The following is a 20,881-nucleotide window of genomic DNA, read 5'->3' as shown; positions in this document are numbered from 1 at the left end:
AATTGTAATTCTCTATATATTTAAATGCCTGACTTGCTGTTAGTACTTTAAATTTTGATTTATTACTATTTTAATAGTACTTGCAAGGACAAGGATTATTCATCTTTGTGAATTCATTCAAATCATTTCATCTCTAAACTTCATACATAGTAATTCAGTATATACAAAGTGAGTTTTTTTTACCAATAGATTATTTTACATAAAATAAAGTTTGGCCCAACTGTGCAATTTCAGTGCTTTTATTAGACTGTTTGTCACATTACATAAATGTGTTTAGAAATATCTTGTCCAGTTTGTTCACACACCGTTCAATATCACATGTACTAATGTGTCAGATTATGGGATAAGACTTATTATTTACAGAGCTATGAATACAACGTCATGGCCGCTCAGATGGCGCAGCGGTAAAAACACACGCTGAAACCAGAGCTGGGATCTCGAATACTGCACAGAGATGAGAAAAGAGTGCTCTCAGGGTGTGTCTCTCTGTACACAATGCTGAGCTGCACTGCACTCATCAAAGTGTAGGTGATAAGATGCATACGGCATGCTTCCCATGTGTCGGAGGGGGCGTGGGTTAGCTTAGTTCTCCTCAATCAGAGCAGGGATCGGCATTGGTGGAGAGGAAGCATGGTGCAATCGGGCAATTGGACGCGCTAAAAAGGGAGAAAAGGGGAGAAAATGCATAAAGAAAATATTTTAAAAAATAAATAAATGAATTCAACGTCATATTATATAATCAATCAGAAAAACCCACTGGCACAATGGAGTATGTTAGGCCTAAATAAAACACGATTTAAAAGGAGAAGAAAGGAAGTTTAAAGCTGGTTGCAGCTGAGTAAAAGAGAACAACATGAAATACCCAATTTAAAAAGAGAGCATAAGTTAAAAGGATTTTTCCCCACTATTATTGTATGTGGTAGTTAGTAGAGTAACGTGGCTCATCAGCTAAATGAATTCCTGATTCATGTTCCTCTGCTTTGCCATTTTGGCCGGCAAAGGGGGCACAGATGAGCTTCGTAAGCCTTGATTTGCTTCAGGTGGAAATTTTTCTATATATCACTGTTTCTTGCCTTTACATCTGCCATCTCTTATGTTTGCACACTTGCTTTTATCTGAAGCCGTGACACTGGGATGCTCGGTCTGGTCTGGTCTTTGAATGGTGTGCATTGCCAGCATTATTTAGCTTTCTGGGAACTCATCCCCAGTGTTGCTTTGTTTGGGGCCTCACAATGGCCAGAGATGCTGTGATGTCTCTTTTCTGAAGCGAACCCCACCCATGAATCCATGTTATGCGTGAGTGAGCCAGAGCAGCCTGTCATATTGTGACATCCAGTTCTCAGTTCTGCACTATCCTTGTTCTGTTCACTTTTCCATTGTGGGCTGCAGATGTATCTTTTTGTGTCTTTCATTTGTTACTTTGTTTCGATTAATCTGGCCACCCTTTTTATTTGTAATGTCCCCTTTTTTTGATAGCTTTTGTTCTAGCCACAGTATTGTACCTGGATTAAACATTTGCTGTTGGGTTCTGTTTCCTTCTTGCGAGTGTGTAGGCCCGCCGTACATTTCAGGAGCAAAGCATGTCCAGCCCCACTACAGCTGTAGCACTTTAGGAAGAGTCAGTCAAATTTATTTGTGTGTTCCATACATTAGTTGTGTGTCATCCTCTGCCATCCTTTGTTTGGTGGACTGTACATGAACTTCATAGCAAAGTGTATACTGTAAGATTTCGATCCAGTTGCCAGAACGTATTGTTTGATGCCTGTTTTGTTTGCCGTAGCACTAAATTCAAGACCACCTATGCTTACTTATGACCATTAACCATCATTTATACAGAGCGATCTGTCTGCGATTATCAAACAGTGTAATGTCTTTGTTTTTGTATGGTATGTACAGCATGTGTGCTAATACAGATTCTTTACTCTGTTGTATTGTACCAGTGGTGATCTGAATGTAACAGGCAGCGCACACTGTACATTCAGCGTGGCCCAGAAAGCTATTGGGAAAGATGACTTCACTCAGATCCCTGAAGGAGTAAATGGAGTGGAAGAGAGAATGTCACTTATTTGGGACAAAGCTGTGGTGAGGACACTTGCTTCCTAAGTGCTTTATATCAGTTTTACTACAGGATATCAGTGTTACTACTATAGATGAATGTAAACATTTTGTATTAACAATGCATTAAAACGTGAACTGATCACAAGAACTAATATGTTCTAATTTCCTTTTTTAATGCTATTTTTGTATTTATTACATCTTTACATTTTTTTTGTATGTTAAACACTATTAATACTTTAATTAAACAGTGATTCTCAACCCCGGGACCTCAGTGAGCCTAGAGGGGGAAAATCAGTAGGCTGTTGGCATATGGAAGATTTCTTGTGATGTCATATAGGTCTGTTTTAAACTGCCTGTAATCTACATTGGGTCTTTGAGAATGGACACATATTTGATTTGCCCACCACAAAAATGCAAAGGTCAGTTGTTGATTCAGGTCCAGCTGAAGACAACCCAGGTGAGGAAGCTCCTACCACCAGTTCAGCAGAAGTAAACCCAGTACAATTAACCAAAATAGCAAAATCAAATCAGAAAATACCTAAATTTTTACCTTCATCATGGGTTCATCAAATTTCCAATGAGCAGGAACACAATACCTTTTTATCATCCTCTCTGAAAGCATAAGAAAAATATCATAACCCGTGTCAAGGGCGTCCCAGAATTTTTTTTAACACAGGAGGGGTCTAAGAGAAAAAAGGTTAAGAGCCGCTGCTTTAAAATACATCTAATATACTGTTATTACAGTTTAATGTGTGGTTGTGTCAGTTATGTATACTGCAATTTTAAATATAATAATGTAAAACCTGTTTTTGCTTAGGTTACTGGCAAGATGGACGAGAACACATTTGTGGCCGTGACCAGCACCAATGCAGCCAAACTCCTGAATCTGTATCCACGCAAGGGTAGAATAGCTGTTGGTTCTGACAGCGACTTGGTCATCTGGGATCCAGATGTAGTCAGAACCATTACAGCAAAGGCCCACCACTCGGTAAGATTTCAGGATTAAAAAGGAAAACATTTTTTATTTCTTTTTAGAATATGTTTAGTACGTTATAAAACACATTAAGTTCATGTACACTATAATTACTTTTTAAATAGTTAGCATTAATAGGGACAAATACAGTATAGACATGCACTTTGAAAACAAATGGTTTAAATCGCTCCACCAAATTACATATTGAATTTTTCCATCCTCAACTATAGCTACCACTGAGCAATGCACCAGCCATCCACTTAGGCACTTCCAGATGGCCAGTTAACCATATAGTGTACTTTAGTGCAGCACTTCCCAACCTTTTTTGCACCACGGACCGGTTTCATATTAATTATAATTCCACGGACCGACAAGAGCGGAGGGACTTAAAATAGAATACAGTGGGGTCAAAAAGTATTTAGTCAGCCACTGATTGTGCAGGTTCTCCAACTTAGAAAGATGAGAGAGGTCTGTAATTTTCATCATAGGTACACTTCAACTATGAGAGACAAAATGAGAAAAAAAAATCCAGGAAATCACATTGTAGGATTTTTAAAGAATTTATTTGTAAATGATGGTGGAAAATAAGTATTTGGTCAATAACAAAAGTTCAACTCAATACTTTGTAACATAACTTTTGGCAATGACAGAGGTCAAACGTTTCCTGTAAGTCTTCACCAGGTTTGCACACACTGTAGCTGGTATTTTGGCCCATTCCTCCATGCAGATCTCCTCTAGAGCAGTGATGTTTTGGGGCTGTCGCTGGGCAACACGGACTCCACAAATTTTCTATGGGGTTGAGGTCTGGAGACTGGTTAGGCCACTCCAGGACCTTGAAATGCTTTTTACGGAGCCACTCCTTCGTTGCCCGAGCGGTGTGTTTGGGATCCTGGGATCCTGGATCCTGTCATGCTGGAAGACCCAGCCACGTTCCATCTTCAATGCTCTCACTGATGGAAGGAGGTTTTGGCTTAAAATCTCACGATACATGGCCCCGTTCATTCTTCCCTTAACACGGATCAGTCGTCCTGTCCCCTTTGCAGAAAAACAGCCCCAAAGCATGATGTTTCCACCCCCATGCTTGACAGTAAGTATGGTGTTCTTGGGTTCTTCTTCTTCCTCCAAACACGACGAGTTGAGTTTTTACCAAAAAGTTCCATTTTGGTTTCATCTGACCACATGATATTCTCCCAATCCTCTTCTGGATCATCCATATGCTCTCTGGCAAACTTCAGACGGGCCTGGACATGTACTGGCTTAAGCAGGGGGACACGCCTGGCACTGCAGGATTTGAGTCCCTCTCGGCGTAGTGTGTTACTGATGGTAGCCTTTGTTACTTTGGTCCCAGCTCTCTGCAGGTCATTCATCAGGTCCCTCCGTGTAGTTCTGGGATTTTTGCTCACCGTTCTCATGATCATTTTGACCTCACGGGATGAGATCTTGACCCCAAGGGAGATTATCAATGGTCTTCCATTGTCTTACAATTGCTCCCACAGTTGATTTATTCACACCAACCTGCTTGCCTATTGTAGATTCACTCTTCCCAGCCTGGTGCAGGTCTACAATTTTCTTCCTGGTGTCCTTCGACAGCTCTTTGGTCTTGGCCATGGTTGAGTTTGGAGTCTGACTGTTTGAGGCTGTGGACAGGTGTCTTTTATACAGATAACGAGGTCAAACAGGTGCCATTAATACAGGTAACGAGTGGAGGACAGAAGAGCTTCTTAAAGAAGTTACAGGTCTGTGAGAGCCAGAAATCTTGCTTGTATGTTATTGACCAAATACTTATTTTCCACCATAATTTACAAATAAACTCTTTAAAAATCCTACAATGTGATTTCCTGGATTTTTTTTTCTCATTTTGTCTCTCATAGTTGAAGTGTACCTATGATGAAAATTACAGACCTCTCTCATCTTTCTAAGTAGGAGAACCTGCACAATCAGTGGCTGACTAAATACTTTTTGACCCCACTGTAACTATACTACTCACAAATGAGCTTTTTTTGCTGCAACGAGAAGCTGCTTCCACCTGGGGGTGAAATGAGATAATAAACACCCGTGTGTTGGAAATAAAAGCAGTGTTTTCATGGCAATCTCTAATTATTAATTCTTTCAGTGCGGCCCGGTGGTTGGGGACCTCTGCTTTAGTGTATTAAACGGATATGTAAACAAGGTAGTAAATACAGTTTCATTAACCAGGTAATTTTTGTTAACATACAAACGCATGTCCAGGATAATTTGACATTTTATAAAATGCAAAAACACTTTTTACCAATAAAAGTACAGATACATTTTAATTAACTTTTGGCTGACCAACTTATATTTTGTAAACATCCACAAATTTAGAATTTGATGCCTGCAACACTCAAAAAGTTAGGATAGTGGCAAAATAAGAGTGTCAAGCATTCTTAAACATTCAAGACCTTTGAGTCCTCACCTGGCAGTGCTTAAAAAGGCATCATACTATTGTGAGAAAGATAGCAACAAGAGTTCAGAAGAACTTTGGAAAACCATTGTTAGTTGACACAGTCTACCTCTACATAAAGAAATGCAGCCTGAAACTGTTACAAAAACAAAAAGCCAGACATCAGTTGCTGTGCTGCCAAAGATGTTTGGGCCCAAGCTCATCTCAGATGGAAAAAAAACAGTGATAATGTGTGCTTTGGTTAGTTCAGTCCATGTTTTAGCTTGTTTTTTAGGAAAAACAGACAGCTTACGCTTAGTGTCTTCAAACAAAAGGACCATCCACATTTATCAGTGAAAGATGCAAAACTCAACAGGTGTAAGGGTACTATTGATTACGTCTTTTTTCGGAAAAGTGCATGGGTAGTTCAGCAGTACAAGACCAGGCCTTATTCTAAATGTCTAAAGCATATCATTTAAACATGGTGGTCCCTTTAGAGGTTTGTGATTAACTGAGCTAAGAAAGACACAGGATGTTTTGAGAGGTCTCATAAAAATGCTTGTAGCTGCAAGAGAACCGGAAATGTCCATATAATGATTTTTTGTTTCATCATTTTTTCCAATTCTTTCTCTGTGTCTTTGTCTGCATGTTTGACCCATTTTATTCTTTGAGTCTACTCTATCGTGACAGCTACCAATCCCGGTTAGTGGGGGCAAGCACATGCTTCTTTTGATGTGTGTAATGCCTCTAATTTATGCAAATCTGCATGCTTGCCGGAGAGAACCTCGTTCCACATTGTCTGTAGTTGATAAATAATACATGAATTGCACTCCTACAACTCAGAAAGCAGGGCAGTTACTGCATTTTCATTTGTAGCATTCAGCAGTTAAGAGTTAAGGGCCTTGCTCAGGGGCCCAAAAGTGGCAACTACCACTGCCCCTTTTCTGTTAAATTCCCAGTCATTCATGTCTATTACATTAACAGGTCCCAAACTTATGATCTTTAAATTGGTGTACTGTACTACTGGAAGGAAATTTCATTTACCTTGTGTGTTGGTGGAGATTTTTTTTTTGCTGTGGGGACTGCAGGTGGCTGCTGAAACACTGAGAAAAAAGCAAGAACAAAGCAAGCCTACCGACTAAATAAAGCCTATCACTGTGCGCCGGCTACTGGTCTTGGTACACTTCTCATGGGAAGTTTAAACAATCGGACCGGACATTTCGTTTTTCAGATTTTGTCAGTTTAATCCGAAATCTGTTAAACGGAGGTCCGTTAAATCAAGGTTCCACTGTATTTAAAATTTGACATCATGAGTATGTAGTGAAGTGTATATTATACTGATCCTAACCAGTCTGACTTATAAGTGGCCACTCCACTGATACTGCCTCATTAACACCTTTCTATAAGAGCTGTCTGCATGTCCTTTGTTTTTTGTCTTTTTGTTTTTTTACCCTCAAAACCCCCCATCATGGTTTACTTTACTAATCTGACATTTGAGGCCTACCTTTCAAAAGATCCTACTGAGTCTTCTTAATGGGCAATTAGAAGAGATTGCTGAGGTACTAGTGTACCTCAAGAAACGGTAGATTGTCCACGGTTTTTGAGATATGTATCAGAGCCTGGGCTTCATTCCAGAAACCCAACAGTGTTTCCACATGCACTTCAACTTATTTATTTACTCATTTTCATGTAATTTTCCATCAGCTTCTCTATCCTGGTCAAGGTCACAGGCAGGTTTAGTTCCACCATGGACTGGGTGTCAGTACATTGCAGGGCTTAGTATACCCTCTCAGATATAGCCAATCATGTTTGTGTAGATGCCCAGACAGCCAGTGGCTCCACTGGGATTGGAACCCTGCTTTTTATTGTACTTAAGTGATATTTTAGCCCAAATAAAGGATCACAGCATCCAGCGTAAACTTTTCTTAAATTCTTTCTATGACGTATCAATCAGGCTTGTTAATAACACACTGTGTATTTTCTCCATGACTAGTTGTTATATAACAGTTGCACTGAAATGGTACTTTGTGTCGTGTTTGTGTAGTTACACAGGAAGGCTTGGCTATGACATCTTTCTTGGCAAGGATATATTTATTTTGTCATACCCTGGTGTTCCAGACTGCAGAATTCAGTGTCGTGTGCAAAGAGTATCATGTGGCTGCATTCAAATTAGCATGCTCTGCAATGTCAAGAAGAGGAATTGGAAAAGGAAATTCAAAAGACATCAGAAATAATGAGGAAAAACACAGGAATGTGCAATTTGTCTGCTGTGGGGAGAATTAAAACTTAGGGAGTCTAAAATTTGTGATATTATAAGACAAAAAAGAAAAGAGTGAGGGAGGGAGAAAGAAATGAAGTAATGTTTGTCATTCCTAACTGTGTCATGTCAGCTGCTGGTACTTTCCTATCTAGACGACAATTATAAGATCCAGACAGCATAGTTTAAAGATATGGAAGGAAGGATAAGGAAGGAAGCTGGAAGGAGGTTTACACTTTATTGCTCTTTATTTCTCATTTAATGCTCCATTTTCTGAGCTGCTTAATTTTACAGGTTACCCCCTTTTTCTTTATGTAAGCAATATTCTAAAAGACCTGATTAAGACCTGCTGAGCAAAGCGCACACTCACATCAGTCACTGTCTAAATACGTTAGTTAGAAGAATCCTTTCTGAAAGCCGCATCCATTTAATTTGGAATGCTGCATTAAGTAATTCAGCTTGTTTTCAAGAAGAGCTCATTTGCATTATGTAGGAACAATCTATACAATGAAGAGGAACCTGGTCATCAGACATCTCATTTGATTCCAGGAGGTCTACATGTGCTTATTATATATTTCACATTTCTGTTTTCCACTGTCATCAGCTTCTCCTCTTATAGTTGAGACATCATAACATTGACATAGCAATATAAATGTATTGTTCTAAATGTGGAATATTAATTATTAGAACCAATACGTTAAATTGCTTTTAAATTAAGATTAAGATTAAGATTAAAATTAAGATTATCATTCAGTGGGGGAAAAGTACACATTCATTTAGGCATTTTACAAACCCTATTTTTAAAAAATTAGGACATTTGTAAAATGCAATGAAGACAAGTAGCGTGATTTGTGATTTGCTGATTCTCTTGAATATTTAACTGACAAAAGTAAAGATCTACAATGTTTTAACTGATTAACTTCAATGTATTCTGCAAAATGTCTCTTTTTGAATTTGATTCCTGCAGCACAATTAATAAATAAATAAAAAAAAATGTATTGAAACACAATATAAGCTGGCAAATTGGTAAAAAGTGAGGAATTCATGATTGGGTATAAAAGGAGCTGGGGCTCAACACTTTGTGCCAAACTTCATAAGAGAATTGTCAGTATGTTAAAAAAAAAGATTTCTTAAAGCAACATCACAAATCATGTAGAACCTTTTAAAACCCTGTACATTTTTCCATTCCATAAATGCTCTTTTGGTGTAACACCATAAATATGACCGATTACTGATGAAAATGAGGATTACTGAGTCACTGTAATCCTCCCCCTGTAATCCCCCCCCTTCCCAATCACCCCTTACCTGGGCAATGTGACTGTAGTTTTAGGTTTTCTTTATTTAGGATGAACTGAACGGAGACTCTTACATTTTTGCAGATCAGTGCTTCTCTATGATTAAACCTTGGACTAGTTTAAATGCATTTGACTTCATTTCAGTTTGTTTAGAGCAGGGGTGTCAAACTCGAGGCCCGCGGGCCAAAACCTGCCCGCCACGTCATGTGTGGACTGCCAGAGCTTAAAAGACGTTTGATTGTCGTGATGGTTCGAGTAGTTAAAGAGACGCTCTTTAAGGGGACACCTGTGCAACTAACTTTGACCCTCGCTAAGAAGCCATGTCACTTTTACGTTTTAGCAGCAAAATAACACAGGGTAACGCCAGTAGCGGAAAAAATAATAAATAGAAGTTAAGTCTCTTGCAATCCAATACATAAGCATCACCTGTAAGTAGACATTTATATTCTCAGTTGTTTGTAAATGTTTAGTGAGTATGTTACAGCGTTTCAGTTACGAATTTACCGTAATCCCGCCACTAGATGTTGAGAAACATTTACAAATAATCCCAAAGTGTACAAGAAGAGAAAATTGGCACAGAAGGAAGGTAATTTAATGAAAGATGGGAAAGTGAATACAAGTATGTGCTTCAAGAAGAAAAACCGGTACGTCTCTTGTGTTTTGAGGCCGTGTCTGTGATAAAGGAGTACAATATAAATGTAGATATACTTTATAAATATGAATTTGACATTTTGACACCAAACACAGAATGTAGCCTTCAAGAAAAACAACAAATTGTCCTAGACTTAAAAGGCAGACTGCAATATATGTTACAATCGGCCCTTTGAGAGTCACCATAATGCAGATGTGGCCCTCGGTGAAAAGGAGTTCGACACCCCTGGTTTAGAGGATAGTCTGGTGGACCATTAAACATTATGGCGTATTTATCTTTGTGAAGTGATTGAAAACAGCTTATTAACAAATTAAAAGAGTTAGCATTGTAATGCAGTGCACAAGATTGAATTACAGTTACAACAGGCTTTTAAATCCTACGTGAGGGAGTGTGGTTGGACCCAAACGCATGGACCGAGCTGACAGGTTCAGTTCTTATAACCCTAGCAGTAACTAAAACTGAGACTAGGGGAGATAAACACAGGCAGAGAATGAGAGGGTGTGAAAAGGTGCTCCGAAATTAAATTAGGTGGTAAGAGAGGGCGAGGAAGGTCAAACTAAAGAGTCGTCTAAGGCGACAAACTCAAACACCGCTTTACATTAAATTTAATAAAGAAAACAAAACCTAGGAAGGGATGGAAATCTTTTCTACTCTGTGTTTTAGCATTTATTTTTATTTTCTATTATTTAATTTAGTCCTTCTTTATTATTTACACTTTCCCTAATAATGAAATTACCTCGGGCAATGCCCTACCGTCGCCCCGCTATGCGGCTTGACGTTACCGGCTTTCCCTAGCGAGTCGGATTGGAACACCGCCGAGCTGAACGTCACAGCAAGCAGAGATCAGACCCTGACCGGATCGCTCTTTTACTACCTTTCTCTCTCTCGGATAGCGCTCTGCCGAGGAGAGAACGTCGCCCCCAAATAATAAAGCTTTCTTTTCCTGACAGTGGAAATTACCTCGGGCAATGCCCTACTGTCGCCCCGCTATGCGGCTTGACGTTACCGGCTTTCCCTAGCAAAATAAACACGCGCGATATAGCGCGAAAACAAGCTGAAGGTGAGACGGTGAACCTCACTCGTGTGCTTATTAAGTGCAGGCGGGGGGCGGGGTTCTCTGTTATCGATAATGATCCTCAGCTGTTCCCTATTGCGTCTGATTCGCGCTAGGCTGACTGGGATTTGGAGTTCCCACACCCGCAGTCAGCGCACGCCTGCCACACACAGTAGTGGTGTGCGATACTGCAAAATTTGGTATCGATCCGATACCAAGTAAATACAGGGCCAGTATCGCCAATACTGATACCGATACCGGTACTTTTGACTTATAAAGCAGCTTGTTTACTTTGATGTAGGAAAGAGCAGTGTGTTTGTTTGTTTATTAGGATTTTAACGTCATGTTTTACACTTTGGTTACATTCATGACAGGAACGGTAGTTACTCATTACACAAGGTTCATCAGTTCACACAAGGTTATATCGAACACAGTCATGGACAATTTAGCAGCTCCAATTCACCTCACCTGTATGTCTTTGGACTGTGGGAGGAAACCGGAGCACCCGGAGTAAACCCACGCAGACACGGGGAGAACATGCAAACTCCACACAGAAGGGACCCGGGCCACCCCACATGCTGATCGAACCCAGGACCTTCTTGCTGTGAGGCGACAGTGCTACCCACTTAGCCACCGTGCCGCTTGAAGAGCAGCGTGTCATGATGTACGAGGTGAATGTATCATCAGTATGCTTTGAGGACTAAAAGATTTTGTGTTAATTAGTTAATCATGTGCATGTGAAAACCCACTACAGTTTTTAGGAGAATAAAAAGTAATTTTATTAATGTAATAAACTTTAATGAAGTCTGGGGTTTTTGTTCAGAAACAATTATATAATAAGAAAACATAATTCCCCCTTTCATTGCACTCTCTGGCTTTTTGCAAAATAAAGTACACAAAAATATTAAATAATGTCAATTCTTTTTTTAGTGAAAGGTTTTTGTTCATTAACAATAATATAATAAAACTAAATTTATTCCTTTCACTGCACTTCTCTGGCTTAAAACAAAGTACAGTACAACATTATAACTGAAGAACAAATGTTTTTAATTCACTGACGAAAAATATCCACTTTTTCTCTCTGCCTTTCGCTTAATGCTGTATGTATTTTCTCTCAGAGTCGCTTATGCCAAGTTCACACTACACGACTTTCCAAGTCGTCGGGTCGCTGTACAGTTCACACTACACGACTGGATCTCTTGTAATCAGGAGTCTTTCAAGTCGGTGTGGCTTTCACACTACACAACTGATCGGCGATAGGGGGTTTCATACTACACCATCTATCACCAACTGGAATCTCAGGCGAGCTTCTCTGGTCTCCTAAACTACGTTTTGTCACGAAAACACACGCAAGAAGTGAAGAGGAGTTTAGTGATACCACGGCCAAAAAAGCGGGATAAAACGGGAGGAACGTACTTAATGTAAACTGAACTACTTAAACTGAAACTAAAGTATCGATACCATCATGCTAGTATCAATCCGATTCCGTTGGTATTGATACTATCGATATTTGGATCGATCCGCCCACCTCTATCAGTCACTTACTCACCTCGTCCACTGTGTGTGTGCCTTTCTGTTAGATAAGCTAAACATCTAGCTAGCTAGCTCATCATGTCTCAGTCTAAACTGTACGCCCAAAACTACAGAAAGGAGTAGGAATCCAAGCCTGAATTCAAAGGCTGGTTGAAGCCATTTATTGGATGATACACGGGCATACTGCCTGTATTGTAAGGCTGATTTCTACGCCAAACTTTGTGATAGAAACAGTTCCATCTATATAACAGTTCCATCCAAAGCAAGCTGCCATTGATAAGTAAAAAAAATTACTCTGCAAAAAAGGCTGAAGCCACCATGGCATTAGCTATTGCTGAACACTGTTCCATGCTGGCATCTGATCACATTGGGGAAGCATGTAAAGCTGCTTTCTCAGACTCCAGTGCTGCTACTCACTTCAAAATGCACAGGACAAAGTGCACAGAAATGATTAATGGTGTTCTAGCACCATACTTTCTAAAAAAAGTTGGTCGCAGATGTGGGTGACCAGAGTTACGAAGTTATTTTGAGAAGTGATTGACTATTTCAATGACAAAAATAAAAAACAAACCAAGAATAAAATAGAAGAAAGTTAATTTGTAGTTTTAAACATATTTAGGGTGTTTTTACTCACTTTTTGTCTCTCACATGACTTCATTTCTCTCTTCTACAGCACAATTGACTCATATGCAAATTAGGTGATGACATCATTTAATGAGTTTTAGGACAGCCAATAGCTACTTTCCTTACTGAGGAGTTGGCAACACTGGCCACGACGGCGCCTTCTGTCCACCGTTGGGCGTACAGCTGGGACCCTTAAAATTTTACTTTTTAAAATTGTAGTGATTATGTATTTTATAGCATTTGTTATGTGCAGTCTGAGACACTGAAATCTAAAGTAGTTTAGACAAATAATAGTTTATTCAAATAATAGGTTAGAGCTTGTGCAGGTTTTTTGGCATCTGTTTATCATTTAGGTCAGGTGTGAATTCCATAGATGAGATTACTGGAAAAAACAGCTATTCTGACCTGAAGGCCAAGTGTGTTGTTATGGTCATCACACATTGGCTGTTTGCTGGGATATTTGCTTCGTCTTTTATTAGATAATCGAGAAAACCGCAGCTGAATGCTAAAAAAGATTTCATGCTTGTTTAAATTACACAACATGATGTAGCCCAGGTACTAATATGCTTTTGCATTACTGCATTATGTACTGCCACAAGTGGGTTGATTATACTGGTGCACATAAGTAAAGAGGACAATATATAGTTTAGGATTGAGTGAAACAGTGGATTGACTATACCTCTGTCAATCACTTACACTGATCAGCCATAACATTAATACCACCTTCTTGTTGCTACACCCACTCTACATACCTTTTTTGGCCTGCTTTCACCCTGTTCTTCAATGGTCAGGACCACCACAAAGTAGGTATTATTTACGTAGGTGGTGGATCATTCTCAGTACTGCAGTGACACTGACATGGTGGTGTGTTAGTATGTGTTGTGCTGGTATGGTATGTTGTCCTGACCATTGAAGAACAGCATGAAAGGGGGCTAACAAAGCATGCAGAGAAACAGATAGACTACAGTCAGTAATTGTAGAACTACAAAGTGCTTTTATATGGTAAGTGAAGCCAATAAAATGAACAATGTGTGACTGTGATAAAATGCGGAGAATCTAAGACGTTAAACCAACGGGTAAATACTGACATTTTAGGTTTTTTTTACCTGACAAAGCTAAGCTAACATATTAGCTAGTAGAGCAGTTAGTATGTGTATTAAGAGAATATCTGTACTTGCATCTTATAATAATTCAAAATTAAATGTTAAATGGTATCATTTTTGTCTAATATTGGGGTCAGATTAGATAAAGTCAGACTATACTGTATATATTCATAATATTTCTAAAAGTATTTGTATGTAACCTTAATGTCTTATTAGCATTATCACTAGTGAGTCTGCTGCTGCTGGAACAGCGTATATACACTTACTATTTCTTGTAGTGGACTCTTACATGATGGTCTTTTTTCTTACAGGCTGCTGAGTATAATGTGTTTGAAGGCATGGATTTGCATGGTGCCCCCATGTTGGTGGTCTGCCAGGGCAAAATTGTTTTCGAGGATGGGAAGCTGCAGACCACTTCTGGCTCAGGCCGCTTCATCCCCTGCTCACCTTTCCCTGATTTTGCCTACAAGCGCATTAAAGCCAGGAAACAGGTATGATTGATGTTTTAATATCAGTGTATAAGTAATCATTAGTACATTTGAATTCCCTTCCATTTGTCTGGAAACAGCATATTCAGCAGCTTTTTCAGCAGAAGTTGGAAGTGGAAAAAATACACTTATGATCAAAGGTGCACTATACAGGCAAAAGTATTTGGACACCTGACAATGAGCTTGTTGGACGTCACATCTCAAAAACAAATGGTTTTAAACTAGAGTGACCTCTATGTGATCTTTTTAGCTATAACAACAGCCACTCTTCTGAGAAGGGTTCTCACAAGACTTTGAAGAATGTCTGTGAGTATTTGTGCCCATTCAGTAAAAAGAGCATTTGTGTGACTGGGCACCGATGTTAGCCAGGAAAGCCTGAATTTATGGTCCAGAGGTCAGGGCTTTGTGCAGACAAATAGAGTTTTTTAAAATGTTTTTATAGACCTTCTTTGTGCACAGGGGCACAAATGCTTAAACAGAAAAGGGCCTGCCGCTCAGGTGGCGCAGCGGTAAAAACACACGCTGGAACCAGAGCTACATCGTATCAAATCTCAGCTCTGCCTACCGGCTAAGGCTGAGCGGCCACATGAACAACGATTGGCCTGTTGTTCAGATTTGGGCAGGACTAAGCCGGATGGGGTCTCTCTCCCATGACCGGTGCAATTACGACCTCTGCTGGCTGATTGATGGCGCCTGCACAGAGATGAGAAGAGTGCTCTCAGGGTGTGTCCTGTCCGTACACAACACTGAGCTGCACTGCACTCATCAAAGTGTAGGTGATAAAATGCATACGGCATGCTGCCCACGTGTCGGAGGGGGCGTGGGTTAGCTTCGTTCTCCTCAATCAGAGCATGGATCGGCATTGGTGGAGAGGAAGCATGACGCAATCGGGCAATTGGACACGCTAAAAGGGAGAAAAAGGGGAGAAAATGCATAAACAAAAAAAACCCATATTTATTTTTCCAGAGACCTTAGCAATATCAGGACAATGTAGAACTGAAAAACACTTACAGGAGGACCCTGAAAAAAGCTAGGACAGAGGTGTCAGAGCCAACCATAAGATAGATGATCACTTAACAACCAAGGACCTCATGGCCAAACTTCACAATGCACGCCAAGAGGCGTCGAATAGAACACACAGAATGGAATTTTGATAGACCTGCAGAGTTCTGGGATAGTTCTATAGAGTGATGATTTGGTTTGTTTGGTGCAAGAAAGGCAAGGCTTATGACCAGAAGAATACTTTCCACACGGTTAAGCATGGAGGCGGAGAGTGATGATGTGGGGATGTTTTTCTGGCAATATTGATATTGGGGATGGAACTGGCCATATTGACAATAAGACATAGATTGACAGAAATACTGAGGCATTTTAAGGAGGAATGTTTTGCCTTCATGGTGAAACTAAATCTTGTTGATAACTTCCAGCATGACAATCCAAAGCACACTTCCAAATCAAGCAAAGCTCGGATAAGGAATATCCTGGTGGCCTTCTCAGTCTTAATACTCAAATTCCAGATAAATATTTTGGTGGGTTTTAAGAAAGCAGTTGCAGCCCAAAAGCCTCCAAACCTCAATGAGTTGGAAGTTTTTGGACAAGGTAATGGGACATGATTCCACAAGAGAGGTTTCAGGAGCTTGTGAGCACCTAACAAAATCAGGGCAAATAGATTTTCCATCAAATACTGAGGCTGGGAGTTGAATTGCATAGAATACAGTATACTGGATTTCTGATTTTCGTGAGCTTTAAGCCATACCGATCAACAATAAACCAAAAAAAGGATTGAAATATATCATGTTATATGTAATGAATATAAAATACGTATATGACAGTTTAACCATTTAAATTTAATTATGAACAAAAATGAACTTTTTCACGATATTCTAATTTTTAAGATGCACCTGCATGTGTGTGACACAAGCAGAGAGCAAATTTATGTCATGGAAACAATATCAAATATTATAAAATTTTTATATATGTATTAACACCTGTCTGCCTGGACTACCTGTCATAAAATCCTAAGGACCTGGCATAATCTCACAGTGTGGCATAATTGTTTAATATTGCAAAACTTATACATTCTTATTCCAGTGTACTACACAGTTGAAAACATCTACATTAGTGACAGTTGTAAATGTTCTAACATCTTAAATGTTCTAATATTCTAATGCTTTCAGGCAAATATCTAATGCTTAAGGCTTTATTGGCTTCTCAGCTCTTTTCTATTTGCCCAGCTTGTTAAATCAATTTCCCCTGCAAAATATTGAACAGGTTTTCACAAAATACGGTTCTTGGTGAACATAACATCAACAATCTATAATGCAGCAAATGCTTGTTCTCTGTTGCAGATGGCGGTGTTGAGGGCTGTGCCCCGGGGAATGTATGATGGACCCGTTTCTGATTTTAACCCCATGTCCAGGGGAGGCACTCCCTCAGCCTCAAACCGAAACTCTCCCACCAAGGCCCCCATCAGGAACCTCCACCAGTCTGGATTCACCCTATCAGGTCTTTCAATTTAATTCAGTTCAATTCAATTCATTTCAAAGGTAGCTTTATAAGCATGGCAAATATGAATATTCGTATTGCCAAAGCTTATTTTACTTTGCCTGCAGCTGTGTGATTCTGTGCCTTCTTTAATGTGGTTTGGTGCAGTTGTCTTTATGATATAGAAAGTGGTCTCTCAAAAAAGTATAGAACCAAGTTTGGCACTGCTTGTTACTTTTTTTGTATCAGGGATAAATAATAAAACTTATTTTATGGACAAATGGACAGATTGTCAGTTCTTTTGTTCTGGTATTATATGAGAATGTATTTGACTTGCAAAGCTTCTGGAGCCTTACTGAGCTAATCATGGGAACCAAGACTTTAATCCCCAACATCTGCAGTATGTTAATACCTAATGTGACCTGTCATCATGCACCGATATAAACTGTGTTTTATGGGAAAAGTTTATGTTAGTGCACTTATCGTGTGTAGTGATCTACACTGGAAAGTATTCCCCTCATCTTTTTGGTGAGGAGATTAGAGAGCTCACTTGCCTTTTCCAATCAGCAGTGGTTCATGCTTTCGCTATATTACATCACATTTCCACCACTGCAATCACAAGCTCAAGAAAGAATGTGTCAGCAGATTGACCTAATATATACATCCAAAAATTTGGTCTGTTTCCACAATAATATTTAAAAGTAGCTTAAACGTTTTCTCATACTTTTCCCCCCATTTTTTTACCCAATCCAGCTGTAGCAAATTGGAGTTTGTCTCTCTCGTTGCTGCTGCTTCCAATCAAGCAGAGCCAAGGCTGTCGTGTGACCCCATAGACATGAGCCTATGATCGCTTTCTTTTCACCTGCTAGGGAAGGGGTTTTACAGAGTGCAGTATCACATGCAGAGAGCCACGCACTGCCATCCATGATTATCTGCCCCCGGTGCAGGTGCCTTAACCAGTGTTCAGCCTCTGCTCCACCCCTACAGACCAGCCCCTGCACAGCCACTTGTGTGTATGTGTAGATCCCCGGCCAACTAATAGCAGACCTGAGATACAAACTCAAGAGATCGAGATTTCAGCACTGGTGCACCACCCGAGCACCCGCACTAAACGTTGTAAAGTCATTATAAAACACTAAAACTAGTTTATATAGAGTAATCAGTTTATTGTAATTTATTATATTGTTAAATACATATTTATTTATAATACAAGAATCTAAAAATACACAAACTATGTAATTAGAAATGTCATAAAGTAAAAAGGGGGGCAATTTCTCTTGTTACATGGAAAACATGTCTAAAGAATAATATTTTGCAGTACGATGGTTTAAGTAACCTAGGGCTTGCACAGCTAAATGGTCATAGATCTTAAATCTACACAAAAACATTTATGCTATATACTTACCTACCTAATCTATGCTATATATACCTACCTAATCTGTCAACTTCTCAAAAGAATGTATTTTCAGTGTCTTTTTTTTTTCTTACTCACAAGAGAAGAAGGTTTTTTATGAACCGCAGAAATCAGGGAGTATTGAGCATACTTTTAATATTTGAGTAAAAATAGGAGATTTATAACCTGGATTTGGGTAACTCTTGTGGATAACCTCAACTATTATGAGAAAAGTATTTTTACTTTTATTCAAGAATGAGCACCGAGTACTTGAAACAACATCGATTTATAGTCCCAAGTACCCAAGTGCTCTCCAAACAGATTACAATCAGCGTAATTTGATGTAGATAAACAAAACTTTTGTTTTGTTAAAGGACATTGTCATCTAATAATTAAATATTACATGTGATATCAAATTGGCACAAAGTTGTGGATCTCATTTTTTCTACTTAAATTGCTATTAAGTGATTTATTTATTTATTAGGATTTTAACGTTATGTTTTACAAACCTTGGTTACGACAGAAACAGTAGTTACTCATTACACAAGATTCATCAGTTTAAGTTTAATGTCAAACACAGTCATGGACAATTTTGTATCTCCAATTCACCTCACTTGCATGGGAGGAAACCGGAGCTCCCGGAGGAAACCCACACAGACATGGGGAGAACATGCAAACTCCACACTGAAAGAACCGAAACCGTCCCACCTGGGGATCGAAGCCAGGACCTTCTTGCTGTGAGGGGACAGTGCTACCCACCGAGCCACTGTGCCACCTGCCACAGTGATCCAAATCCACACACATGACAAATATGCAGATTGGAAATTAATTTAGTATTTTTCTTAAAAAATACAATGTTTTTCCATCATGTGCTTGTTGATTATTTTACTACTTTGCAGTTGTAGCCTAGCAGTTAAGGTACTGGGCTAGTAAGCAGAAGGTCACTGGTTCAAACCCCACCACTGCCAGGTGGCCACTGTTGGGCCGTTGAGCAAGGCCCTTAACCCTAAGTTGCTCAGACTGTATACTATAAGTCGCTTTGGATAAAAGCATCTGCTAAATGCCGAAAATGTAAATGTAATACTTAATAGATCACATGACAGACATGCTAATTGAAATGATATGCTATACAGCATATTAAAGAACTCACTCTTCTCTCCTATGCAGGTCCTGAAGAAGCCCCCATAAGGCCAGCTGGAAGGCGTGTGATGGTGCCTCCTGGTGGACGTTCCAACATCACGTCCCTCAGTTAAACGAGAGTTGGGAATCAAGGCAGAACTAATAATATTAACTACGAACCAGAATTGGGGGAGATTATTAGTTAAGATTAAAAATAGAAGATAAGCAAAACACTGAATCCTCATGCCTTACCTTTCAAAATAAACCTTATTCCAGCAGAGTGGTCCTTCTTCTGAGAAAAGTCTGAGCAGATATGCTAATTAGCTACATAGAAGAGGATATTTGTAGATTATGTTGTACTGCTAAAACAATTTCTAGGAGAAGAACTATTCTGTTAATTAAAACAATGAGGCATTTGTAGTATTCCCCCTCCATCATTTTAGACTTTAAGTGGTTTTCGACATTCAGTGGCTAGTCGGCAGTTTATTTATGTAATGTCATCAACTGGTGATGAACATGTTGTGATCATGGTAGTAAACGTAGCTTTGTGAAAGGTTGGTGTTTGTTATAAGTCAAAAAAGCAAGATGAAATAGTGGGTAAACAGCCTTAAAGCACTGCTTTTTAAATCACACAGAATAAAAACACATTCTAGCAGCTGCATAAACCTGGCCAAATATAAATAGACATCACCTTCCTGTGTGCCTATTTCAACTTGTACTTTTTTGCTTGTTTTTTTATTGAAATAAGAAAATATTAAAATTACAAATGCACGTCAACAACTGTATTTTTTTTTTTTTTTTTTTAGTAAATCCAGCAACAACAAAATAAACAGCAGTTTATTTTTGCCTATTGCTTTTTCGACAACCTAGTCAGGACAGCACAAATGTCGCTACAAGCTGGTAGCTAACTGTATGGTGGTACATTAAGACGACAGCTAACTTTGCTTGCTCTACATAACCAAATGATAACTCTTATCATCAAGTGAAGTGAAGTTTGGTCAGTCCAGAGAACAGATTTAGGGATCTGGACAGTGTGCAGCCTATATTGATAGTGCTTGAAAGACTGAACATTAAGGACAAAAACAGAAAAAGCCTTTTAGGTCAAGATAACACACACATTTAGTTAAAAAGAAATAAAAACCAGTCAGTTATCCACTTTTAACAGACAGGGCAAATAAATAAATGACTCATTTTGTACAACATACGTTTACGTTTTTGTGTGTATGAGTTTTTCAGAATAAAATAATAGTACAATGCATATGCTATTCTATATGTTAGCTCGTCTTTATTTTAAAATGCTGTTTATTTTTTACGGTTGAATCCAAAAAATGCAAAAAGAGGAAGGTAAAGACCAGTGATGTGCAAAATTTGTTCCTAAATAAACACGTGTTGAAACAGAATTTGTATGTGTGTATGTATTCTATTATTAATTCATTCATCCTCAGTA

General features: G+C 39.1%; 1 protein-coding gene across 1 annotated transcript in view; it reads left to right on the top strand.

The window, feature by feature from the left end:
• Positions 1–20,834, top strand: part of dpysl3 (dihydropyrimidinase like 3) — a 44,375-nt gene extending 23,541 nt beyond the window's left edge. The window contains exons 10-14 of the mRNA XM_063012284.1: positions 1,941–2,082; positions 2,876–3,046; positions 14,262–14,441; positions 16,787–16,943; positions 19,483–20,834. Coding sequence (XP_062868354.1) covers positions 1,941–2,082; positions 2,876–3,046; positions 14,262–14,441; positions 16,787–16,943; positions 19,483–19,568 — 736 coding nt within the window. The 3' untranslated portion in view covers positions 19,569–20,834. The remainder of the gene's footprint in view (positions 1–1,940; positions 2,083–2,875; positions 3,047–14,261; positions 14,442–16,786; positions 16,944–19,482) is intronic.
• The last annotated feature ends 47 nt before the right edge of the window (positions 20,835–20,881 follow it).

This window comes from Trichomycterus rosablanca, chromosome 16 (genome assembly GCF_030014385.1).
Source record: "Trichomycterus rosablanca isolate fTriRos1 chromosome 16, fTriRos1.hap1, whole genome shotgun sequence".
Lineage (NCBI taxonomy): Eukaryota > Metazoa > Chordata > Actinopteri > Siluriformes > Trichomycteridae > Trichomycterus > Trichomycterus rosablanca.
This window is presented reverse-complemented; position numbering and strand designations above follow the sequence as displayed.